This window comes from Opisthocomus hoazin, chromosome 9 (genome assembly GCF_030867145.1).
Source record: "Opisthocomus hoazin isolate bOpiHoa1 chromosome 9, bOpiHoa1.hap1, whole genome shotgun sequence".
Lineage (NCBI taxonomy): Eukaryota > Metazoa > Chordata > Aves > Opisthocomiformes > Opisthocomidae > Opisthocomus > Opisthocomus hoazin.
This window is the reverse complement of record NC_134422.1, coordinates 41,286,992-41,314,296: the sequence shown is the minus strand read 5'-3', so window position 1 is coordinate 41,314,296 and position 27,305 is coordinate 41,286,992. Positions and strand designations below refer to the sequence as shown.

Sequence of the window (27,305 nt, the reverse complement as noted above, 5' to 3'; positions counted from 1 at the left end):
TTTGAATTGAAAGGAAGAAAACACAGTTCCCAGGAGCACCTTCTGCAACATCCCTCAGTTTTCAAGAGAATATTAATCTAAGTAGTGAGAATATTAATCTACGTAGCGCAGATATTAAACCACCGTGGAAGAGGTTATCACTTACATCGAGAAGAAGTTACCACGTGAAAACAACTTGCTGCCAGAAGCTTCGTGCCTGCACAATATCTCCCTTAAAATCAAGCACAAGGCTTCAAAAAGGCAAGGGAGAACTCACAGCCCACACCCCATCTGCAGTGCTGTGTCCAGTGCTGGGCTCCCCAGTTCAAGAAAGATGAGGAGCTACTGGAGAGAGTCCAGCGGAGGGCTACAAGGATGAGGAGGGGACTGGAGCATCTGCCCTATGAGGAAAGGCTGAGGGAGCTGGGCTTGTTCAGCCTGGAGAAGAGAAGGCTGAGAGGGGACCTTAGAAATGCCTATAAATATCTGCAGGGTGGGGGTCAGGAGGACGGGGCCAGACTCTTTCCCAGAGACAGGACAAGGGGCAACGGGCACAAACTGAAGCAGAGGAAGTTCTGTCTGAACATGAGGAAGAACTTCTTCCCTCTGAGGGTGATGGAGCACTGGAACAGGCTGCCCAGGGAGGCTGTGGAGTCTCCTTCTCTGGAGATATTCCAGACCCGCCTGGATGCGGTGCTGTGCAGCCTGCTCTGGGTGACCCTGCTTGGGCAGGGGGTTGGACTGGGTGACCCACAGAGGTCCCTTCCAACCCCAACCATCCTGTGATTCTGTGAAGGTGGCAGCGCAGGCGACAGACGAGCTGTATCCAGGCAAACGAAGCAGGGCGTGAGGGACGTGGCGACTCATCTCAGTGGCTGGAGACTCCACCACCGAGCGGTTCATTATCTGCAATAGGCCATCCTCCATCCTGGTGTTCTGTTAACGCCGCCGATGAAGACAGTCTTGCCCTCATCTTCCAAAACGGGAAAGTTTCCTCTTGACCCGACGGCTGCGAATTACCTTGTCCTACTGCATGGAGCTCCTTAACTACGAGAATTTCACCCAGGCGGTGAAAGCAGCACGGGAAGGTTCCTCGGGAACGTCTGTGCCACCCAACGGTAACAAGTCCTGGACCACGCACCTTGCGGCATCACCTTGGGTTCGTAGGGGTTGGAGGTCTTGGACTCGGCCGGACGAAGCTACGACCGACTCGGCATGGCACCAGCAACAGCCCGGCTTCACGTCAGAGGTGGCCAAGCTGACCGGGACCTTCCAGAGCTCCTTCCTTAACACGAGTGCAATCTCGACACGTCTGACTGATCTGAAAGGCTTGACTGGTTTGGGGGAGCAGCCTTGGTGGAGCGTTTGTGAGAAAATAAGTGTCTCCTAGTCGAGCTGTACACCCCAACCTGGCCCACACGAGAAGACCTACTTCAACAGCCTTAGTCTCACCATGGCCAACAGCAAATCCCCGCACAAGACCGAGATGAGAACCACTTCTCTCAACACAGACCAGTTTAGAGGAGTTTTTTTAATGGAGACCAGCACGTGTATCGCTGCCTACCTCTAACGCTTACCAGCAGCAGATCTCTGTCACTGCAGGACATAGACTCACAGAGTGGGTTGGGTTGGGAGGGACCTTACAGACCACCCAGTTCCAGCCCCCCAGCCGTGGGCAGGGTCCCCTTCCACCAGCCCAGCGTGCTCAGAGCCCCATCCAACCCAAACTTCTCCTGCGCTACCGTCGCTGCCGTGAGGCCAGCACAGCCAGGCGAGCCGCTAGGGAGAGAAAAGCCAAACAGCTGCGCGTAGAGAGAAAATAAATCCTTCAGGAAAGAAAAACTAATTTAGCTCAGAGCTGGATTAATTCCACCAGAAGCTCTTCGCTAAAAAGGTCACTGGATCTGGATTTTAATTTCCTACTGTGCCCCGCTTCCTGAGAGTGTCCCCCTCCCTTGTTTCTTCGAAAATATTACAGAATTTACAGTCTAAAAAAATATTACTTCCAACTTTACTGTATCTCCAGGTGGCCGAGGAACAGAGTCAAGCCCGACAGTTTAAAATGGTGCTGCTGGAGGCAAGACAAACAAGGACACACAAACCCCCGGTCCTTCCAATGCTCTTCACGGGATATTTAGGGACAATGCCACAGCTTAGCCTTCAAAAAATATTGGGCAAGAAAAGGTTGTTTGAATGCATATTGTTTCTCAAGAACTTTGCCAAACATTAACTTCACTGCGCACCAGACCCAGTGTGCTGACAGGAGACATTCAAACACAACAAGGTGGGGAAGAGATATTAGAACTAGCTGAGCAAAACCAGCCACCTTCTCTTCTCCCATATCTCATTTTTCGTGCTTAAAATGACACACCACGTTTCCCTTTGGGAACCCTGCCCTCCTGGCCAACTGGCTTGAAGAGCAAAGTTTTGAATGCCCTCCCTGCACAGCACTGAGGCGTGGGGATAAACTGGGAGATGAACTTTAGACCTCGCAGCTGAGGACATCTTCCCCAACGACCAGGCACTGCCACGCTGATCCCAGGCCTGGCACACCGGGATCTCGAGTCCCAGATCCAACCAAGACCATGGTGTGCGACATCCCACCGCCCTGAGAAACACTGCTGAGGAGCTCCAGGGCCACAGGACTAAAGCTCTGCAGCTCTTCCCCAGGGCACAACGCTGCGGAAGGACTTCTGATGATGGCATGGAGTGAGAGGACAAGGGGTCATGGCTTTAAACTGAAAGAGGGGAGATCAAGATTAGAGTTACAGAAGAAATTCTTCCCTCTGAGGGTGGTGAGGCCCTGGCACAGGTTGCCCAGAAACCCTGGCATTGTCCAAGGCCAGGCTGGATGGGGCTGTGAGCACCCTGGGCTGGTGCAAAGGGTCCCTGCCCATGGCAGGGGGGTGAAATGAGCTCTGTGAGGTCCCTTCCAACCCAAACCACTCCACGATTCCATGAAATCTCTCTCCTCCTCGCCGTGCCGACGGCCACCTCCAACTCAGCAGCCGGGTCACGCCGGACCCGGCGCCGGGAGGCTCGGCAGAGCGTTGCAGCCCAGCTCTGCGCCCACGGCCAATGGCACGCGGCGGTGCTGAGCCGGCTCAGAGCTGGATTAACTCTGAAATGCAAAAAATAGATTTTTAAGCTGTCTAAGGTGAGCGTTTGTCTAGCGAGCGAGGATTAGTGTTTCATACCGGGAAGAGACCGACTCCTGTAAAGCCTTCCTACTCTCCCGACCTTCGCGGGTGACCACGCACTGGCAAGTAACACCGGGGCAAAGGGTTTGCTGAGCCAGGAGGGACTGCACAAGGTCATCAAAGCTCCAAAAATCAGCCTAGGTTTGGCTTCACGGTACCGCTGTTCTGCTACTTTTCCTAAAGCTGACACCATGACGGGGGTCACCGGAGTACGCAGCAAAAGCAAATCGTTCTTCCCGCTCTCCAGAAAAATTCCAGGTTTACAGACAATCATTTTATCAGCAGAAAAAGATTTCAGGAATCTAAAAGATGCCAACGTCAATTCTGAAACAGCAGTGGTGACCTAATAAGACCACAAAACAAAGAACCAACAACAACAACAACAAAAAACCAGAAAAAATAAATCTAGAGCACAAATGAAATGATTCAGTCACCCAGTTTTTACGCACCGAACTGGTAACTCCACTATGCTGAAGCACAGCCTACAGATGACTTTCTCCCTGTATGTAAGTAAGCTTCCAAAACAAAATTCAGAAAAGCCCGGATGAAAATTAATTTCAAAGCTTCAACTTTGGAATTAAACCTAGAATACAAGGAGTCCTTAAAAGGACAAAAATAAACTGGAGATTAATCTCCGAGAGGAATGCACGTGCCTGTACAGTCAGACACGAGGCAGGATCGCTGATTTTAAAAATTTGCCCTTTTTCTATTTACAATTCATTTGCAATGAACTGGAATTTGCTCCCTGACAAGGTTAGCGTGGGAAAATCACGGTTCGAGTCAAAAAGAGCGACACAGGTTTCCTCAGAAATACCGTTCCGTGACACCAAGTTAAGCCATGTTCTGGAGGGAAAGAGATCTCACTCGAAAGCCAGCGTCCTTGCAGCTGAGCTTCTGCTTTGTTTCCCCTGAAATAAAGCGAAAGTCATTACCTAAGGGTCAGCAAAACATTTTCTTTTCCAAGGAAAGGCTAAGGCCGAGCCGTACAGGAACACCCCAGCGAACCCCCGGCTCTGCCGGCAGCCCTGAGGCATTCCTCCGTCCTCCCACCGCAGCTCCTCTCCGCTGTCCAAGCCGCCGGTTTGCAGCCTGGCACAGACAGATCTCTCCCACCCAGCGCGCCTGAAGGACCGAAACCGACACTCAGATGTCCGCCGTCGCGCAAGGAAAGCCCATTTCCCTAAATGACTTCCCGAAGCCTGGAAAAATGAGGCTGTCGGCTCGGGTAAGGGCGACGGACAGGCAGCAGCTACCTCTGCGGCCAGCGAACGCCGAGCGCCTCTGACCGAGCCTCCAGCCGGACGCGCAGCCAACGCAAGGCTCACGAGAAGTTTACAAAGGTAGAATCCCCTGGGAAAGTCTCTGTCCCGTCATACCGTGATTAATTAGCGGGTAACTGCCTAACTCCATACACACAGCTGCACGCATTCACGATACACAGAAATACATGAAAAGACAAAAGCAGCTAGCTGCTCCATTTCATTTCTTCTTCGTGCCTTCCCCCCCACACCTCTTTAGCCTATTTTCTGCACCGCTGGCCCTTGTCCCCTCAAGTAAAGTGTAAAAACAACTCTCAGAACCTGCAAACATTCGCTCTTCTGCGCTCTGGAAGTCACGCGGGGAACAAGACTCGGGCGATGTCTTTCCCCAGCCCGCTTCCTAACGCCGCAGCCACCGCTTTCCCCGCCTCTCGACGGAGCGAGCTCCTCTCTGCCGCGCGGCCCGGAGGACGGTACCCAGCTCCTTCAGTCCCACAGCCTTTATTTGTGGAGCCGAAGCAGTAACGGTGCCTTTCCAAAGCAGCCAGCACCGAGTTTCTTTTTGGAGCCTCCCCGGTGGAATTCACCCGAAACGCCGCTTGCGCAGCACTCATCCGCGTCGCTCGCGCTGCTGGCCAAAGCCTGACCGACTCCTCAACCACTTCTTCGCTCCTCAGCGGCTGCCTTGCCATTTTTCGCAGCCACAGACACAATTTGTGTGGCCTCTGAAAGCTGCTTCTCCCCCGAGCAGCCGCGCAAGGGGCTGTGTGTTCACAGAGACGTAGCCAAAGCAGATTTCCACCGACCGTACCGCTGCAGCTGCAAAAAAACAGCCATTTATTTACCCGGGGTTCAGCGCGGAGCTCCTCCGTCTGTTTTAGGTAATATTACTGCTTTTACATGAATTTACGCTTGTTTACAAACGATACTGACGTGCTGGATGATTTTGTAAGTTGAAAGAGCGTTTTTTGACCATTAAATCACTGAGCTACCGACAGGTGACGCCGGCAGCTGGGGGGGCAACGGGAAAGGAGCGGCTGCCCTGCCAGCGAGGAAGAGTACGGGGTGGGGAAAATGCCCGGGGCAGCCCCGCAAGGGCTGGCTCTGCGACCACTGCCTCTCCCTGCAGCAGCTGCCCACACTTCGGTCCGAGCCAGAAGGAAGAGGGGAGAAGGCAGGGGACCGGTGGTACTGCTTGCTAACCCAGGGATCCACCCAGCAGAAAAAACTACACAATTCTGAGATTTTTGAATTGTGTATCAAGCTGGTCAAAACCCCAGTATGATTTTTAAATGCCTTCCTATTGCAATTCAAATTTTCAAATTGTTTCAAATCCAAAGCCGACCTTTTAGAATAAAGCTGGTCATTTCTCCTTCTGACTCGGCAGGTGGATACAAAACAAGCCTACGGTCCTGAAAGCGTCCCTTTAACAGCCTGATAACAGAGCCCAGAGTTCTGACTCGGTTCAGTTCAGACATGGAAGCAGCAGCACACAAACAAGCTTGTACTGGCAGCTCAATCTCAAGACCTGTCACAGAAGCCGTGCATGTAGCCGAATATAAGAAACAATTAAAGAATATACATACATTGAAAATTTCTCTTTATGCCAAGGAAAAAATAAATCTATCTCATAAACCCCTTCCTTCACCCTGAGAACAACTGTCAGTCTCCAGCACCGGATAACGTACAGGCGAAGCTGCAGCAGGGACAAGGGCAGCCTTGCTGGTGGTGGAGGCTGAGCAGAGCTGCTTTCTTCCCCCCCTCCTCACCTACTAGTTTCAGACGGATTTCTACCATTCACACTTCCTTCAGGTTCAAACCTTCTAGAGAAAAGGTCAAAGAGTCTGAAGTACTAGAGCACGCCTACCTGAAACCGCAAATAATCAGAGTGTCAATGCTGCATTTCACAGTAAACTGATTTTCTTTGCCCACCTCTGCCCGAAGACCTTTTTTCATCAGACTACTCTAAAATGATCTAGGTATTCCAAAAGCATCTCACTTGGTACAAGCTAGCGCAATGCCGTAACTGTTTGTCCATCTTTTCCACCGTACCGTTACTGCACTCTTTGGCGTAAGATCTCCAGCGCCTAACACGGACACGGGAAGCAGTGATGGGGAGCAGGCGGCTACCTTTTCTTCAGATCCCACCTGACGCTATGAAGGATGGACCAAACCAGAATTCACCTCTTCCAGCACCGACCTCTTGCTCCTGAGATGATCATCAGGTGGACACATGGTTCTGGAAGGAGTCTGTCTCACTGGTATTCCTCAAAACAACACCGCTCTACCTGCGAGAAGGCTAATTCATCTTGAATACTGATGGGCAGGAGGTGCAAGATCTTCAAGGAGTTAAAAAACAAAAAACAAACCCTTGAACACATATGGAGAAAAAGCAAGAGTCATAGGTAGGACTGAGCTCGGTTACACAACTCATTCAGCCTCTGCGTGCTCACAGATTGCTGAATTTCATTCTACTTTTTAAAAAGTAAAACGAGATTTAGCATCTTGCGAACGAAATTTCAAATACCATGCATTCTCAATATACTTTGTGAATCCATAAGTAGTAGGCTACTTCATGCTCTGGTGGTGCTCCAGTGCCTGACCAACAGTCACAAGGGCACCGGACGAACGCGCCTTGGGGATGGCAAACTGCAGGAGCAGAGACCTTACTTCATGACAGCAAACGCGGTGAATGTGCAATGACTTAGCACAGACAGTTCTGCTGGCTACTGATTCACAGAATCACAGAATCACAGAATAGTAGGGGTTGGAAGGGACCTCTGTGGGTCACCCAGTCCAACCCTCCTGCCGAAGCAGGGTCACCTACAGCAGGCTGCACAGGACCTTGTCCAGGCGGGTCCTGAATACCTCCAGAGAAGGAGACTCCACAACCTCCCTGGGCAGCCTGGGCCAGTGCTCCGTCACCCTCAGAGGGAAGAAGTTCTTCCTCATGTTCAGACGGAACTTCCTGTGCCTCAGTTTGTGCCCGTTGCCCCTTGTCCTGTCACTGGGCACCACTGAAAAGAGCTTGGCCCCATCCTCCTGACACCCACCCTTCAGATATTTGTAGGCATTTATAAGGTCCCCTCGCAGCCTTCTCTTCTTCAGGCTGAACAAGCCCAGTTCCCTCAACCTCTCCTCGTAGGGCAGTTCATTCTAAACTGTTAGTAGACTGATTCCGTTTAAATTACAGGTAAGACTATTTAACTGAAATTAATTAAGAGTTAAATAACTAAACAAGATCTTTACTAGATGAAGTGAAACATCTACTTACCTCCTGTAACCGGGACTCTTTCAGAGCGACCGTGCCCGTCTATCCCACTCCCGCGGGGCGAGCCGAGGCCATTCTGGCCAGCCACGTTCCTCCACTCCCCCTCCGCCTCCCCGCCCAGAGACAGGGGCATCAACCCTTCGCCAACACTGACCCCACAGCTGGAGCTCCAGAGGTGCAGAGTGGGTCACGCACACCGAAATCTAATTGAATCCCTGTGTATGAGCCTCTCCCCCAAACCAGGGCATCCAAACTCATTTTTAGCCAGAGAAGAGGACACAGGATCGTAAGAACGCCCAGGGTGCATGGACGGGGCAGCTTCTCCTCTCCTGTGCCATCACTGGGGACAAGGGGTGCTCAGCACGACAGCAGGAAACATGGTGGGAGGAGCAGGGTGTGATTGACCAGCTCTTTCCCCTTCTAGCAGATAAAATTATCATTAAATTTGAACCGGTTCAAGGGGTCCATGGAAAAAAAAACCATGCAAGTCAGAGCACAAGACTCGGAGCCATCGACTCCATCAGTATCAGATGACAAGATGCTGGGAACAGAAACCTCTCTAACTGGAGGATAATTCCTGAGAAGAGGCCTTAATATTCCCTTCTACACAACTACGGTAGGCAATATTCAAGCCAGGTACTAGGACGAACACAGCCAATATCACTCTGGCACAGACACCTCTGAACAACTCGCAGGTGACATTAATTTACTCCACAGAAACCAAAGGCCTTCCACAACTCATGCTGAAGGCTCACCAGGACTTCAATGACCACGTGGTGCCTGGAGAGCTTCCCTCCCCACGCACGGGCACGCCTAGCCAACAAAAAGCCCAGTAGAAGAGTCGCTTATCTCAAGTGCTACTCACTCACAGTTACTTGCAGATGTCTTCTGCTTCGCTTCGTACCCACGATCTCCGTTTTGGGGATGACTATGGTCTTCTGCTTCGCTTCGTACCCACGATCTCCGTTTTGGGGATGACTATGGTCTCCTGCTTTGCTTCACACCCACGATCTCCGTTTTGGGGATGACTATGGTCTTCTGCTTCGCTTCGTACCCACGATCTCCGTTTTGGGGATGACTATGGTCTTCTGCTTCGCTTCGTACCCACGATCTCCGTTTTGGGGATGACTATGGTCTTCTGCTTTGCTTCACACCCACGATCTCCGTTTTGGGGATGACTATGGTCTTCTGCTTCGCTTCGTACCCACGATCTCCGTTTTGGGGATGACTATGGTCTTCTGCTTCGCTTCATACCCACGATCTCCATTTTGGGGATGGTTACGTTGATTTGAAAAGGTAAGAATACCGGTAAGAGGAGAGAAACTCCAGTACCAAAACTGCCTTGACTAGATTACAAGGAGCATGGCCACACTTGGTTCCACCTGCTGTTTCCGACTTCTGCTGGTATCAATGAAGGAACACACTTTTTACTTTGAGACAACCGAATTAAGCATATCACCGACAAAACTCCCAAAACAGGAAGCAAAAAATTTAATCGTCTTTCACTAGACCTAAGATGTAAAGATGCCTGACGCCACATACTGACAAGGTATTTAAAAAACCTTTCATGGATATTCATAAACTCATAAATTGTGCCAGCACGCCAATTTTTAGGACCTAATAAGGAAAACCAGATTAAAACTACTACAGTGAATCAGGCAACTCCAGAGCACTGCGACTTAGCAAGAGGGAGGAACAGAAAAATCCAGCCTGCCTCCCATCCCGAAAGACGTTACTGCTGTGCTGGTCACCACGAACCATATGGCAAAGGTAGACAAATTATTGCAACAAAAGTTTACTAGATCAAAGATTTAAGGCATAAAGAGGCATAAAGACTTCCACGCTTCAAGTCAGAAGATGAAGACCGGGCATGTTTTCAGCTTGAGGCAGTATCCATTTGCCAGCGGTGTTTTGGATGGAAATACTTGAACCCTGCTGCCACGTCCAAAGCATCAAAGGTATGTGGAAAAAATCGAATGACCCTCTCAAAGCCTTTAATTTTGCTGTCAAACTTTTTCAGCGTTTCTTATCAGCAATGAAATAATGCTATGTCAGTTAATTAGGATGACGGGAAGTTCCAAAATGGTAAAATCATAATTCTTGCAGAAAACTATCACAGCAATCTTAGGGTCATCGCCATCTCACGCTACGGACTTCGGTAGTTCCTGCTTAGCCCTTTGACAGGCCAATCCCTGCAAATGCTTCTGCAGCAAAAAGCATACAGTATACAGAAATCTTAGCAGGAAGAATGACACTGAGCAGTTTACTCTGGATGCAGGGGAAAAAAAAAAAAAAAGACAAAACCCCCAAAGAAGAGCCTTTGAAGTGGTGGCTACAGACATCACTAACACTGCAAGATCTGGGACCAGAGGCCTGGGATCAGCGCTAGGCACATGAACAAAGCAGAACGCTGACGGGTGCTTTAGTGACGCCAGCTGTACTAAGCAGAAGGGACAAAAGGACGTCTGCCCTTTCCAGGACCCATCGACTATGTCTGATGTCCATGCAACCCAGCAGAGTAATGCGCTGGCTTTCCGGGCTGTAGGTACTTCGTAATTTATAGATGACAGTTTACTCTGGAATTCTCCCCAAAATAAAGGAGGATGTTCTCAGAAGATACTTACTGAAATTTCACAAGCAAGAGACCGACGACACCCTACAGTCTGAAAGCAGAACGGGGAGTCCTGACAGAAACTGGCACTCTACTCTTGTTGGGAGGGTTCTTTTGAAACTATCAGAACAAGTTTCTAGGAACCTTCTGATTCCTGGACTATTTATTCAGTAGCTGTTCTTCTTGCACAAGAAGTATTTATTATCTTGAACAGATCTTCCTCCTGCGCAGTTTCATCTCCAAACCCTGGGAATATATTTGGTATATGGGACAAAACACACTCAGCCATTTTAGCCTGCTTCTCCGTGTCCTCAACCATAATTCTTAATCCTCTTCTTCAATGGCATGGGTGTTGGTTTGTGGTTTTTTTAAACATGTTTGATCAGAACAGTTTATTCTCAGATTGAGATCGCATTTTCACGAGTTGTGTTGAAATAATCACAGGTTGGAGCAGTTTAAAAGACAAGTTCTTTACAAGAAGCGTGAAATGCACTTACCACAGAGAAAGCCAAAGCTACGCATACAACAAAAACCAAGCCCACCAGTCCAAAAACATTGATACAGAATGAGTAATTCCTGAACAAACAATAAAGTTGCCTACCTCGAGGAAAATGGACTAGTGAATGACATCAACGGGAAGCAAGCAACATTATCTCTTCCTATCACTCCGCCTGTGTTCTCGGTTCTTTGTTGGGATAAGCGTTCTGATCACAAGGGGTCCTAACACCAACACGCCGTCCCTCAGCAAATAACACACTCCCAGGCTTGCATTTAGCTTTAATAGGAAAATGAAGGGAATACAGAGTTTTCGAATCCTTAAATCACTATTTTCAATGACGTAATTAAAAAAATAATGATGATCCAGCAGGAGGTGAAAGCGTTCATTACTGCTAACCAAAAATCATCTTTATCTACGCCGCTTCTAGGACACCCTAAAGGCCACCAGATTTCCACACGACGGTGAGCTCGTCACGCGCAGTGAAAAGACCAGGGTCACCATCAAAGGCTGCAGGAAGGGAAAGTTTCAGCTGGTGGTTAGGAAAAAAATTCCTCATGAAGGATGTGGTAAAGCACCGGGACAGGTTACCCAACAAGGTTACAGAAAGGTTTTCAAAGCTTGACCAGCAACGTCCCTGAGCAAGGTGACCTAACCGATGTCAGATCCTGCTCAGAGTGGGAGGTTGGACTAGGCAATCTCCAGAGACCCCTTTGAACCTCTACGACCTTACGGTTCGTTCTTGGGTTGCCTACAGTCACTGGAGTCGCCCATGCTTCATACAAATGGGTTATGATGATCGCACCCAGCTAAGTAAAACTGACCCGATTTAAGAAAAGATAACAGTATGGAGACAAATTCCCCATTTACAGCGCGAATACTTCAGATTCTGTGTACCAGCTGTTGGGCAACGCAGGTGAAAAGCCCACTTAACAACAGCACTTAGCTATTAAAGACCCTTCCAAAGACAACAACAGATACTTGCTGGCCGTATTATCGAAACAGTCACCTCAGATTTTCAGAATATTCAACCATGTAAAAATAGGGATCAAATTCAAGCAATTGCACTGAAAAATCAGGATGCCAAACAGCTCAACAGAAGGGCAGATACGGGGAGGGGGGGGAGAAGAAAAGTCAGGCTTTATTCCAAGTCTGACCAAATCACAGTGAAATGAACGGACACCGATCTCTAACAGGAGAAGCACTACCAACTGCCCACCATTTACAGAATAATCGTGCTAAGTAACCAGAGCAGACCTGCTGTAACTGATCAGACAAAGGCGCTGGCGGAAATCTGGAAAGAAAATACGCAGAAGACAGCTTTTGCCTCCTGCAAGCGCAACCGGCAGCGGGGCAGCGTGCGGGCGCCGCTGCAGAAGGCACCCGCTACGTGCCAGCTCGGCGCAGAACAGAGCGGAGCCGCGGCTGACCCAGCAAGCGTTACCTTCCAAGGGATACGCTCCCTCGGGTGCCCGCCGCCGAAGCGAAACACAGGGGAGCGCGGCTGTCTGGAACACTTTGGAGGGTAGAAAAGGGTTCTAGAATTCCTTCCTTTTCCCCTCGTCCTTCCTCCGCATGGGCCGGTTAACTACAACAGCCTTACTCTAGGTCACGCATCCACGTCAGCTCCGTGACGTAAATCCAGTTCGAACGACTGAAACTGGTGGAAAAAACCCAAGCCCAACACCTCGCCACCACCACGGTTCTGCCAGCCGGAACACAGCGGCAGGGCTTTATTTAGTTCCGCCGCAGCTTCCCACGTAACCGCCGCGTCAGGCACAGAAGCAGCGTATGGGCGCTTTCGGAAGTAACTGACCTACGGGCAGAGCTGGGCCACTCAAAGTCTGGCAGAAACTTCTCGACGCCAAGCGTTGACGTGACATCAAAGGTCTGCACGAAGCAGCACTGGGAGCCAGTAACAACATTAACTTCTATCGGGACGAAAAGCAAGAGGAAACTGGACATCTCCATTCAACACACAACATTCTCTAGAAGTAGAAAATGGTAAGTTGGAAACCACACTTGATTCCAAGTAGGTAGTTTAATAATTTAGACTGCAACAAACCGTTCCACACACCAGGACATAAATTCCTGAAAGAAAATGGGGCTGGACACCACCCATCCATTAAAAGCAGGTCGTTATGCACGCTACGTAGTCACGCGTCTTCTGCACAGGGCAAGAAGCGTGGAACAGACCAGACACCAGAATGATGAAAAACAATAATTCAGTTCTAGTTAGACTGCTACCTGATTTAGAGCTTCTTGCCATCCCTGCAACTACCATAGGCATTTGTGACATTCTAATTCCTCAGTGAGACTCTGCACTGAAGATAAATTATTCGGTGCATTTAGTCAGCTCCATAAGAACTCCGCTGAAAAAAAAGCTATTCTTCTTTCACGGGCACAACTGCTTCTGAACTCCCACCGCAAAACTACAGAAATATTGAAATAAAATTAAAGATAGAAAACAGTAAAAGCCAACAAGCAATGTTTAGGATACTAAAACATTACATATAAATTACGAAGGTCATAACTAACTACTTTGCTCACAGCTGGCTACAGTGCATCAATGACATGTATGTATCAAGACCAAGAGAACTAAGAGCAACGAAAAACCACCACACTCGGTCCCCCCTCCCGCCCACCCTCTTCTGACTCCATCGCCTTTTCATTCGTCTGCCCACCCGCTGGTCTTGACACAAAAGCACAATGAAAACCAAAATACAAGCACCAAAATAATTCTACAGTAAATCCCCCATGGTTCTCTTCTGTATGTATTACTCTCCTGCCTTTCCTCGCCTTTATGACATATAGAGGTCAAACTCTCTTGCTGTGTGATATTTTACGAAGGATGAACACACAGCTAATCTTAAAACCACAGTACAAGTCACTGCAGTTGATAAACCAATCTATAGAAAAGCTAAGTTAGGCATTACAGCCATGCTCAGTATGCCCACGTCTCCAGCGACAAAAATCTTGCCTTGGACTCATCACATCGTCAATACATCTACTATTCAGTATCTCCAATAAATGTTCATGAGGAAAAAGGAAAAAGTAAGCCCATGAGAAGGGCGGGTGCTTTGCCAGGAGCCCAGATCGAACTGCCCGTGGTTCAGACCCCGCTGTCGCTGCTCCAGGGATGGGGGGTTTGGGCCACCTTCCCTGCTACGCGCGATTCATTACCAGCTGGACTTCTCCCTTCAGAACGCTCAGGATCAACAGCCACTACCCTGGCACTGGTACCAGCAACCACGGATTTCCCAAGTGACTTAACTGGTATCTCTAAAGCCACACCAATACAGAGTGATGTTAATAACCTGCTGCTCCATGACACCGTCATTAGAAAAGTAGCGGTGAGAAAGTTTTGCTACTTTGATTTTTGCTTTCCACTTTCTAAGAGAACAGTTTGAAGAGAAAAATTATTAGATTATCGTTCAAAGTGTTTAAGAGATCTTGGGGAGATTTTCAATGACTGGTTTAACTAAATCTGCATATTCCACCTGCTTTTCCAGAACTTCATCCTTTTTAGAACAGAGTGCTCGCTATCTCACTTCAGTCTCAAAAATGTGTTTGAACAAACCTGTTCTCCATTGAGAGAAAAAAAAATACAATAAAAATCAGCTTAAAATAAATTTATTAAACAATACAAAAATAAGCATGCTGGAAATCGAGATACATAAATAACATACAATGCAAATGAAAAATGGAAAACGAGACAAGTAACAACTGAGGCAAAAAGTACAACACAAATGCCAAAATAAAATTTTAAAAAGCATTTACATTTCTAATGAAATGTTAATGATGCTGACAAAGAAAAAAAAAAAACAAACACACAGCTAAAATGCTTGAATATCAAGAATTGCTATTACTGTAGCACAGGCGAACACTAAAACCGTTGCAGGCTCCCAACCTTCCGTGCCTAGCCTCTCTCGCCGCCCTCTCCGAACAGAACGCGGGCGCGGGTCGGTCGTCCCAGCAGAGCTGGCGACGGCCCCAGCTCTAGGTGCACCCCGCCAGCAACCAGAGCCATCCGCAGGCACGGCCGGCCGGAGCGAGAAGCTCTGAGTGTAGGCGAGTTACAGGAGAGCCGGTCCAGGGGAGTCTCCTCCCGACCCCTCCTATCGAGAGGCTGGCTTAGGTTCCGAGGCAGGCTTCAAAAGCATATATTACAGAACTGTAATATATATCTCTAAAGTAAAGACTGTGTAAGCTGTACCCTAAATATTCTTCTTGTGCACATTAAGGATCTAGTAGTTACCTTACTTTTGTATTTCCCATGCAGCACTTGCCTCCAGCACGAGTTTTGTATGGAACTGACAGCCATAAATACGGTAACGATTTTTAGTTTCAAGCTGAAACCCCGATGGAACAATTTTCCATCTTCAACCAGGTTTTTAGAATTAGCTTCAAATAGTACTAAAAATCAGAAGATAATGCATGTAGGATTAGATCAAGCAAATCCCGCATCATAGCTTTTCCTTTTGCATCACATCAGTAATTTAACCAGCGACATGTCATCACTGTAAATACTTCTCCTTAGCGGCACAGACACCTGACGTTCCCTCCTGCAGCTGAGGGCATTTCAGATAAAGACATGTCGTTTTGCAGATCTGAATACCTGTCATGTCTCTGTAACTACTACCTTAAAATCCTCAATCAGGCGAGACATTTTTATAATTCCAGACTTTGCCTTTACTTGTTTTACTTTATTTTCAAGATGAGCGCTGCCAAACCTAACCTTACCATCAGCAATAACATGATAAACCAGCTATTGTTCAGCCATTTGTGACTGACGTGCACCAGAGATTTACCTCTTCATCCTGGTAGGACTTCACTGAAAATTGATGTTCCGTATTGTTTTCTTAAACATCTTAATCCTAGGCTTCAAAGACAGGAAGCCCATCCTTTACTGCTTGATGAAGATTATTCAGGGTTTAGTCAGAGCTCATTTCAAATGTTTATGCAAAACTAACAATGCCTAAACAGAGTAATTAAGAGCAGCTTGCTTAACATCAGCTTGGCTGCGTGCGTCTGCCTTAATTCACACACATCCAGGTGGGACAAAAAGGGCAGGCAAAACCTGACCGTCCCCCTACGCAGCACTCCGTACGAATGCATTTTGGAGGTGTAGAGAAACCAAGTGGAGAGGGATTGGGCAAGGGGGCAGGGAGAAGGGGTGGAGGTGTTACTAAGGAATTCTGTGCCATCGTCTCTCAAAACACGCACCCGGCTAATCTCATTTATCCTTACTTGGACACGTTTTCGACGGTTTTATAAACAGGGTTCTGCACGATGCGTACGGGGGTGGGATACATCAAATCATCTGCAAGCTTTCCAAGGGGAAAACTTTATCAAAATCATTTTCTAAGATGTTGAATATCATTAAGAATCTAATAGCTACAAGTGTCAAGAATTTAGCAAGTCTATGCCCTCTGTCCAGCACTGCCTCCTGAGCTTAGTCGAAGCTTGCACACACGCTTCCAAGATGCGCTTTACTCCAGATACTCAAAATTATCAAATCATGCAGATGAACGGATGCGGCTGCCTGAGGAAGAATGCAAGCCTTGCTTCTTAGCAAGCTGACAGAGGTGCAAACTCACTACCGTTTTTAAAAGTAGCAATTAACGATAACTTTTAAAGAAATTTGCTCGTGTGCAAGTAAATGAAATCTCTGATCATACATACGAACATGCACACACGTTAGCGGTTGAAAAATGAGTGAATTGCGAACAGTTTTAATAATATCTGCAATCTGCTTTGCTCTGAATGTATTTCCTGCTGGCTGCTCGGCGGGTTACCGCTCTGGACAGCCGCGATGGCTCACATTCCTCTCCAGGGTGGAGCGAAGCAGGATTAGTCAGGCCGGCTTCTGAGTCAGAAGGACCAGCTGGCAGCACAAGCAGCGAGCAGGACACTCGAAAGAAAGAGTCAGGGGAGAAACCTTTCTGCTGCATTAGTTCACTTGCAAACAGGCAGGGTTTTTTTTCCTCCGCCCTCTCCCAGTCCTCCCCAGCCAGTTTTGCTCTTTTTATTTAAACACTAGCATTAATATTTATTAAAAGTCTGATTAAAAAAAAAATAATAATAATCTTCACTAGCATGGCATATCCAAAGGATCCATTTCTGTTCAAAGCAATTTGAAAGCTCATATTAAAAAAAGAGGATACAGGAATAACATGACTCAGAACCCATCTCCACTTAATATACAATTATTTAGAGATTCACGAATTTGCTGTAATTTGCTGACACTATTTTACTTTATATTTTAATTACAATTTTTCTATCTTTACACACTGACCCTGTTCAGAGGGCACATACTAAGTTCTTGCTTAGCTCCAAAGTTAATTTACTTAAAATTCTCAGATATAAACAAAAATAAACAGATATACACAAAAGTGGTATATCTTTGAGAACATCCAGATTTACTTTGGGTTTTTTTGTTTGTTTTTTGGTTTTTTTTGTTGTTTTTTTGTTTTTGTTTTTTTTGAAGTAAATGTTTTTTAAACAACTATAAAAGTCAGTTAACACTTTGGGTTTTTGTTGTTTGCATGTGCTTCCCCCCCCCCCCATGAACTTTGACAGTCTTTTTGGTATAGCATACAGAATTTACACAAAATTTATATATATAAATGAAACACCAGGCAAACAATATTCAAATCGAAGTTAAACCTCGAGATGCTTGAGGGTTTTTTGAAATGAAGAATTTAATGAAGCTAGGACCCATTTGGTTAGTTTTGCTCTCCCCGACCTTCCATTCTATACACTACGGTTCTGGAGATGTCCTCGTTTGATTCAGGTGACACTTTTTTCCATACTGTTTCTTTTAAAGCAAGTTCTTGCTGGAGATTCTCATAGTCCATTGGTCCAAAGGAATGCTAGTTGTTCAAGCAACATACATTATTTATTAGTGTATTTGAAGGAGAAAAAAAATCCATACTTGCAGTCAATGCTAACAGACTCATGTCTTTCACCTCTTCACATAAGCTATTATTTTCTCTTTTCCAGTTATAAAAAGTTCAAATTCCAAACTGGGTATTTTTTAGATGTATACATGCAAACAGAAGCACTTTAAAAATCATTCTGCTGTATCTCCTACTATTGAAATCTTCATGCCTTAGTTAAAACATCAGCGGTAATAAAAGCCAAGAGGTTTTCCTCATCTCAGGCACCCTCACGCTTTTATCTTTGTACACGTAGCGGGAGCGGATTGAGTTCATTCCCAGAGATTGCTCACACAGCTTCCTCAGTGACAGGCACTTCTCTACAGCACTACCATGCCTGAACTCGCTGCCTGCCTAACTCTCAGCAAGTCGCGTGGTCTGAGAGGCACCGCCGTGAAAAAATGCTAAACAGACATCTCCTGCACTGCAGCACCGAACAGAAAGGCTAAGCCCACCCGCTGGTCAGATCTGTGTTAAAGGCCACCCGTGCAGTCAAACTCTCTGCATCTGTTACCAGACACTTGGTCTAGCGAGGGAGATGAACTGCGTGAAATGGAGTTACAAATCCAGTAGGGAATCCCACTGTGGAAAGCTCTGCGATAGCGTGGTCCACCCAGGTAAGTGTCCACCAGTACTGCAAAGGAACTGCGTGCTCTGAAAGCTTTGATGCGATACATGTCATTGAGCAGCTCTGCGTTCAGAGAAGAGCTTTCCGTACTTCTCCTGATGTCTACACGCGATACGCACCAAACACACAGAGAGTAACTCACCCGCTGATCACCACCTTCTCTGCGAGGATCGAGCTTTTTTGCAAAGTGTCTCAGATTATCGTAGTTATGGAAATTGCACAAAGAAACCAGATCCTGCAAGTATTTAGAGAACACGCATTATTATTTGCATATGATAGTCAAATGCATATGAGATTATTATAATAATGTATGTTTTACATCATATCCTGGTAACCTAAATAAGCTGCTATTAGTACTGATTTGAGAAATCACTACCAATGTCTGTAAGACCATTTGAACATAATACAATGATATGATTAAGTTCTAATAACACCTTCAAACTCCTTTTCAAAGTACAAAACAAGCAGCAAACTGCAAAAGATCTATTTTAATATATTCCTACTCCAGCTGTATAAACAGGAAGAATAATCTGGGCTAGTCCAGTATATAAATCTTCAATCAAAAGGATGAAGCAAGAAAATGTGTGACGTAACGGATTTTAATTCAGCCTGAATTACAACATGAAAGGTTACAATTACAGAACTTTGTCATGCTGTTGTATTTTTAAAAGCGAGTGTTACTTTCGTGTTACTTGCATGCCATGATTACCTATCAGTTTTTAGGTCTCATTACAATACAGAAAAAATGCAGCAAATCCTTTACCTACATCATTGAACAATGATTTATACTGAAAATAGGGAAACTATTTCACATGAAACTTTAAAGAATTTAAACTAGAATTAGTAACCTCTTAGTACTCTTAACCTGCAGCTGTACAGACCTTAGATAAATAGAACTATGAAAAGTTTTAACCGCTGCTTGTCCACATGAGCTAAACCCCCGCATACTGTAAATCCCACGCTGTTTTTGGGAAGTCAAGCAAAGACTAGCAAAAGAGGTGTTCACCCTAGGAACTCCAGTCCATCCAAACTCGTATCACTGCACCTTACCTGTTCCCACTACTTCAAAGAAAAAAAAAAAAAGGAGCCTAGCTGTGCCTTCCACTTCCAAAGCGTTACCAACAACCTTACATTTCCTATGGGGCTCCAGACTGCCTACTATTTTCTTTTTTGAGACTTCCCCTCCTATTTATAATTAGGGAGAAAATAAAAAAGGAAGACAACATTTTTTACATTCTCCTCTCCCAGAAAACATCCTTATTTATCATTACAAAATACTCTGCAAAATCTCTCCTACTTCTAATGCTGCTACCAACAGACTGCACATGGCCCTTCGAAAAGCAAGGGACAAAGCTAGGACAAGCTTGCCCAGCTGCAGGGTCTGATCTATGAGGACGTGTTTTATGTCAGATTGCTTACAAAAATCAGTTTAAAAATATATTAGAACAACAATATTTCGTTACAATCTTTTTCTTTTATTGTAATGAAATAAGAGTTGCATTTCAATGTCTTGAAAATTGTTTATGACTGGAGAGGGAAAAAAGTCTATAAATAGAGCTCTACAGCTTCTAACGCAGTATACAAGAGACCAGCTCTTGCACTGCTTCATGAAGTGTCCCTTTTTAAAGGTTTTCCACAATAAATTTCTCCAGTGTTTCTGGCACCGTATTTTCTTAATGCTCACTGAATTGAAGTGTTATTTATTCCTAAAACGCAAACATCTCCTCTTGGACTTTTCACCCTTGGATCAGATGAACCTTGCTTTGTATGGAAGAGTAACAAATCACTATTTAATCCACTTATATCTCAGCTGCACTCACTAAAGCTCAGTAAACATCAGCTGCAAAAGGAAAAAAAAAATTTTAAAAAAACCCAACAACACTAGAAGCAATGGTGCTTACGTGACAAAAGTGAATTCCTTTAACGCTGTTGCCCATCTTGTCCAAAGGAGGTGACCAGCACATCAAGCCCATGACATTAGGAACAACCAGAAGAATCCCACCAGCAACTCCAGATTTTGCAGGAAGACCAACCTATAGAATAATCAGAGAATTATTGTCCTCTGCAAACATTCTTTGCTATTGGTAACGCAATGCCTCAGCATTTTACTGAAAATTATTATATAGTATTTATACAATGCAGATCTGGAAAGGATTATTACTTATCTCTTTTTAGATGGGCAATAACCCAAAGTGCAGTTTGTGGCAATCCAAGGTGTATGATCCTACAGTTATTTGCCCTCAGTAACACAGAGTCAGTAATACAGTGAAACAGGTAATTTAAATCTATTATAAAAAAAGCAATTCTGACTAAGCAGTATGACACAAGTCTATCTGTCATGAGCAATTTGCAACAAGGTAGAAGTACAAAGCTATACACATTAAAAAAAGTCTTGACTGGAAAAGATCAAAAACCGAAAACCCAAGAAAACAGAAGAGTCTGTCATACAGTAAGCTCCTTGTTTACAATCTGGACAAATCTGCTTTTTTCCAATAGGAACTAACATGTCACATAACTTCATAGCTCTCTGAGCAACAACTTTTGGGTCATGCAAAGTATCATAATAAATTTTACATGTATGCAATAAGGAAAAACTAAAAACGCCCACAACAAACCGCTGAACACACAAACGCGATGCAGTACATCCTGAAATACTTACCTGTAAGAAACGTACTGCTGGGAAATAGAAGCATGTAACATATGCTGTGTACGACAGCCACTTTTACAACACACGAGGGCAATTCATGAGCCTGAGTTAATGAAGAAAAAGCAACTGTCTGCAAAGGCTTTCTGCCATCCTTTACTCCTACAGAGCAGGATTTCTTCAGTATGCTGTTATCTGCATCACGACACGTTTCCCTCATGAACGGCCTTTCTTAAGGGACAGTATTTCGACATGAAAAGGATTCCCAAATGTGAAGTGGCTGAGAACAGTGAGTGGGATAAGGCATGCTGTACAGTAGTGCCATGAGTCCTACGTGAGATTTTCCCATACGGTATGTTCCATTTCTAAACCATTCGTGTTAACACCCTCTCCTCTCCCCCAGAAGCAAGCCAGCCAGCCCGGGAACATGGCAGACAACAGCACAGATCATCTTCCTGGTCAGCTATACGTAATACCCAAAAACTACTTACATGGAAGGCAAACTGCCCTGAGAAGTCATACATGCCACAGGAATGCATTAAACTCAAGGTATTCCGGACTGCTTCAGGACTCAGCACTCTTTCCCCAGTGATTGGGCAAAAGCCACCGTTAGCCAGAGTCGCTGCCATCACACTTGCCGATTCACATGTTACTTCTATTGAGCAAAGCTTATGAAAAAGAAACGGAGATTGTAAGAACCGATACATCTAGCACAGTAAGGCCAACTACAGCAGGATCAACAATATGTGTCTATAAAAATAACATCTCATAAAATAACCTGTAGCATAACATTCGTTACAGGTGACACTAGCAGCATCAATTAATATGGTCTGAATCTTCCTGCTATGAAGATCCCAGCGACAGTGTTTCTAAGCCCTCTTAACAGTTTGGGACTATTTTTCACAGGTTAGTGTCTCTGCTCGATTCCTCCCCCCACCCCCCTTATGTTCTGTTGAGAAGATGTCTGGAAAACAATCTCAGTATTTTGCATCTGCTTAAATGGCAAAGCCACAGAACGACTGGGGTTGGGGTTTTTTTTCCTCCAATTTTAGTCTGTTTTGTGTGTGGGGTTTTTAAAGCCTTAGAAGACCCCACGCATCATTAAAAGTACGTTTTAAAGCTGCAAACTCTAGCACATGCAAGTCTTAATGCCAGCACCTCCTGCTGACGCAGCCTCATTCCACCTGCTCTCATCTTTAGATTGAATCACGCTTTATAAAAAGTAACATATATGTGATTAGCCTTAGTTGACCTCGTGTTCAGTTGGAAACTAGGTACAAACTAGTAGTCTGCTCTGAAGTTGTGTTATTACAGAGCAAAGCTGATATTTTGTTTGAATATGCTGTTTAAACATGCTTTTTAAATGCTTGCTATCCCACTGCCTCAAGTCCTGATACGCTTCTGAGTGCAAAGCTATTCATAAGTTCAGAAATGCCCAAAACTAACTTTTCTGACGTACTTTAATTTGGTCGCATTTTGTGCATTATGATTTCTAATTTCATGACTGCGTGCCGTGCTTTTTTTTTTTCCTTCTTCTTGCAAAATGCCCTTTGCACTCCATAGTCAGAAAAAGGGCAGCTCCTACATGAGCAGCATTCTGTTTTCTTCTCACTGTACAACGCTTCCTTTCCAACATCTACTCAGATTCTACCTAAAAGGCTAGTTATTTCTTTCTTTGGGTTTTCTGTAACGCTCCTTCCTCCCTTGTGTAATTGGGACCTTTTCTGAGGAGTTTATTCCTGCTCAGAAAGGTCCCAATTACACAAGGGAGGAAGGAGCGTTACAGAAAACCCAAAGAAAAGAAATAACTAGCCTTTTAGGTAGAATCTGAGTAGATGTTGGAAAGGAAGCGTTGTACAGTGAGAAGAAAACAGAATTGCTGCTCATGTAGGAGCTGCCCTTTTTCTGACTATGGAGTGCAAAGGGCATTTTGCAAGAAGAAGGAAAAAAAAAAGCACGGCACGCAGTCATGAAATTAGAAATCATAATGCACAAAAATGCGACCAAATTAAAGTACGTCAGAAAAGTTAGTTTTGGCATTTCTGAACTTATGAATAGCTTTGCACTCAGAAGCGTATCAGGACTTGAGGCAGTGGGATAGCAAGCATTTAAAAAGCATGTTTAAACAGCATATTCAAACAAAATATCAGCTTTGCTCTGTAATAACACAACTTCAGAGCAGACTACTAGTTTGTACCTAGTTTCCAACTGAACACGAGGTCAACTAAGGCTAATCACATATATGTTACTTTTTATAAAGAGTGATTCAATCTAAAGATGAGAGCAGGTGCATCCCAAGACAAAAAACTCATAAAATTTGCATTTAAAAAATATTTTTTATAATTTGCAGAAGTAAGAGCAAGTCTCAGGAATCAAAACCAGATTCATTTTGAGATCAAAACCAGATTCATTTTGAGAACTAAACTCTGGATTTTTTTTTTTTTAAACTATCCCAGATGGACTGAATCAGTAACAGGACTCAAACTGCCTCTTGAGAACTATATGCAGCAGAGCTGACTGAGTCGGGAATGTTTTAACATTAGGAAACCCTCACTGAGGAAATACCTCACACTTGCCAAGCTCTCATTTTGTGACATTTGCAAATAACTTGCTGAAGGTGAAGAAGAAAAAACAACATGGGGGAGGGGAGAAATATAATATATGACTGGATTCTTTGCTTTACTCCTAAGCATTGAATTAAACAGTAAGGAGGAGATACTCATTATTTCATTTATAACACCACCCTTGAGCTTACAACAGAGCATGCATATACTGTTTTAGTTACACACGGAGTTTAAAGTATTTGCACAGTACAATAAAGAGCAGCAACCCAAAGAAGCAGAAATATTTTGTCAAACTCCCTGAAGTAACAACACGACATTTTAAGCTTCTAACTGCTAGAATATTGCTAGTTTGCATTAGCAGTAAAGACACCCAAGTACATCACGTAAACAAAAGCAAATCTGGATACATCACATGTACATCATTCATTCCCAGAGTTCAACAGAAGCCGCCAAGTTTAACTATAAGCCATTAAAGCCTCCATATCTATGACCAAATCAGCTTCTACTGCTTATAATAGTAATTCTAAGACTATAATGAGCCTCAATTTTAAAGGCAGTTACCTGAAAATAGAAGTCTAGTATAGCAACCATATCCGTGCCTTCAGGAAAGCACTGAGGGAGAAAAAATAAAGAGAATCTTTAGGTAAAACTCTGGTTATTTTTTTGAAATATTGCTTTTGGAGAGACATAAATTAGGCTATATTCTTGCCAGCATATTAAGCATTGGGCAGATTTTAAATATTTATTTAAATGTAATAATTAGAAAGACTAAATCACATCAGATTTAAAAATAACACAGTGCAGTGAGATCAGTAAGCTAGGTATTAAAGTATTTTTCCATGCAGCTTTCAACATCTTGAAACCAGTAAGCTGCAAAATGCATCTAAGTCATCCGTATAGCACAGATTACACATTTTAGAACAAATAAAACAAATCATCATGGCTGTGATAAAGAAAAAAGATTACAGGTGCTCCATCAGAATAAGTATCACACTTTCTGAAGGACAGCATTTTGAGTAAAAGTATGAAGCCCTACACAGTACTAGAATATTTTATGCCATACTGTACATGAAATAAATAAAAATATTCACAGACTATGAAAAAACCCCACCACACAGTCTTCACAACACAATAAACAAAAGAAACCAACCTTTTTTTCTTTCAAATAATAGCCGATTGCAAAGTTTCTATCTCCACTCTCTCTTTCGGACTGGAACCTTAAAAAAAAAAAAAATTAAGAAAAGACCAGACAACATGTCAAACTTTCAAAAAAGAAAATGCTGAACTTCAGAGACTTAGAATGCAATTCAGTAAAACTATATGTAAAGGATACGTTACTTCTATCCCATTAGCAGGGTATTTGTGTTCAGAAGCTGCCGTAGAAGCTCATCCCAGTACACCCAGCTGGGGGGAATGGGCTTTGACATCCCAATACACACAGCACTGGTTACCCACACAAGCTGACTGGGAGGTAAGGCGAAGCAGTGTAAGACCCTGCTCTGGGAAGCGTCTCTAAAAAGGCCACAGTGGAACAAAGCAGCCTTCAAGGAGCTGCAGTGAAAGGGCCGTTCGCTGACTCTGCTGACCCAACCGGCGAGGAATCCAAGCATCACGCTGCAGGTCGAGTAGCAACCAGGCCGACAGAAGCTCTGTCCATCGTGATGCCTAAGTTGAGGATGAAACCTAAAGGAGGAATCTGTATGGCACAAGGGCAGGCAACACGCTCCTGTCTGGTTCCTTCCACGGTGAAGGCTTTTACCTTAACAAAGCTCCGAAAACCACTAGTGCTCTCACTCCACCTCTCCGCACGCGCATGCCAGCTAGCACCTGGGAAGCAACTCTGCTATATGGAATCGTTACGATCTTCCCAGCGCTGCCTCCAAAAGCTCTCAAGATTTTTGGAATGCTATACCTCGAGTTAATTGTTTTAGAGCAGATTTTAAATACGCAAAGTAAAAAAGCCTGAAGAGTCCCAACTGTATAAAGTACGTTTTCTCAACATTCGCTACGCAGCCACCAACACGCAGAGTTTAATGTTTAAAGCGAAGGCCAGGAAGGTAAGAGTTGCACCTACAGCGCTCTGCCATAGCACCAACAGAGCACTACGACAGAATAACGACATTTCAAAGAGGTAACCGACGCTGTTACGCGAGATGTGGCCACAGTGACGCCAGACACACGCACAACTGCAGTTCTCCTCAGCTGTAAGCCAAAAGACACCCTCCACCACTAGGGAGGAAATGATGGTTTCAATGCAAGTAACTAAACATTGCCAAAGATCAATATGCCGACTGTTAGTTGAGGCATTTTCCACCTAACTTCATAAAGTAAACAAAAAAATACTTACGTAGCATTACTGAATCCAACATACTCATTACCAGCCATTTTATTCATGAATTGCATCACCTATTGGAAACAGAGAGGAGGGGAGGAAAAAGGCATGCTAACATTTTCAGACATGAAAAAGTTGTAATTGATGAACTTCCAGTCCAGCCTTACCCTAACACAATTTTAAAATGCAACCCAAATCACAAAATGTTTAAATCACCAAGTACAGATAAAAAACCCAAAACATCTGAAATTAGTAAAATTTCACTTGCAATTCCCTTGCCATCTTGAGACTTTTACCACTGAATTTAGTTAAAAAAGGAATGTTGCAACGTTAACTTACGTAGTCAAATTTTTCTGCATTATTTGCTCCTTGCTGCAAGAAAAGAAAAAATAATTTACAAAAATTGTTAACATAAGACATAAGTTAGTTCACTTAACAGTATTAGGATTTTTAATGCACGTAACTAAGGTTTGAGGCTAGTTAAGAATAAGGTACTACAATACTTTCATAAATTAATGAAAAAAACTAAAGTGTTAGATAAGCAAATCTTTAATTATCATTTAAGTTAAATAATTCTGTAAGACTCTTATTATAAAACACCTGTATGTTGGAAATTAATTTAAACTGAAAAAAGGTATGCTTTATTTTAAGTGCTCTCTATGCAACTTTACGTGGTTAGCATAAGTAAATGCAGTAGTAGCAAAAAGTACAAAAGTAACTACAATCAGGATAATTATAGTGAAAACACTAACTTTTTCTAGATTAGTAACCCAAAGGTATTCTAATATTACCAACAGAGCTGAGCATAGGAAAGTTCAGGCTACTGAAGTTAAAATATTTCTATGGCTAGTGTCCATACTAAGAATTTAGATTGAAGATTTGAAGTGTTACCCCTTACTATGAAAATAATCGCATTTAATCAAAAATATGCAATTTGATTAATATCTGATTAACGTCCTACCTAGCAAAAATTAAAGAGAAAAATAGAATTTCACATCCTAGAGTACATCATTGTGCTAACAACTTCAGGAAAAATCTAAATCCCACTCAGTAAGGCTAGTAAAACTTAATTCTTCGGGTTGGTTGGTTTGTTTTTTCAGGGAGCAGGAGAGGTGTTATTTTGGGGCTTCTTTTTGCCCCCCCCTCTCCGTTTAAGAACATTCTCGAATTTAGTAGCTGCCAGTTAAAGATGTATTAATTCTGCACCGGTCTCTGACAGGCGACCTCTCACAAATTCCTACAGCAAGATGTTGAAAGAAAGGTGGGAGGTAAAAAAAATCAGCGCATGGTCTACTGGGGGGAGTTCTGCACTTTTTGAAGCAGCCAGGTAGAATTTTTTGAGTAAGTTTAAAAACCAATGGCATCACATACACAAGTGGA

At 44.4% G+C, this 27,305-nt stretch overlaps 1 protein-coding gene across 2 annotated transcripts in view; it reads right to left on the bottom strand.

Annotated features, from left to right (window-relative positions):
- The window catches only part of GLS (glutaminase), a 59,413-nt gene that overhangs the window by 6,169 nt on the left and 25,939 nt on the right, over positions 1–27,305 (bottom strand). The window contains exons 8-15 of one of the 2 annotated variants that reach the window (XM_075430054.1): positions 26,265–26,297; positions 25,941–25,999; positions 24,744–24,810; positions 24,155–24,205; positions 21,521–21,697; positions 20,287–20,418; positions 18,528–18,620; positions 14,434–17,691 (exon numbers count right to left, since the gene is read on the bottom strand). In XM_075430054.1, coding sequence (XP_075286169.1) covers positions 17,545–17,691; positions 18,528–18,620; positions 20,287–20,418; positions 21,521–21,697; positions 24,155–24,205; positions 24,744–24,810; positions 25,941–25,999; positions 26,265–26,297 — 759 coding nt within the window. In that variant the 3' untranslated portion in view covers positions 14,434–17,544. Of the gene's footprint in view, positions 1–14,433; positions 17,692–18,527; positions 18,621–20,286; positions 20,419–21,520; positions 21,698–24,154; positions 24,206–24,743; positions 24,811–25,940; positions 26,000–26,264; positions 26,298–27,305 lie in introns of those variants that run through there. The other variant, XM_075430053.1, reaches the window with a different exon arrangement.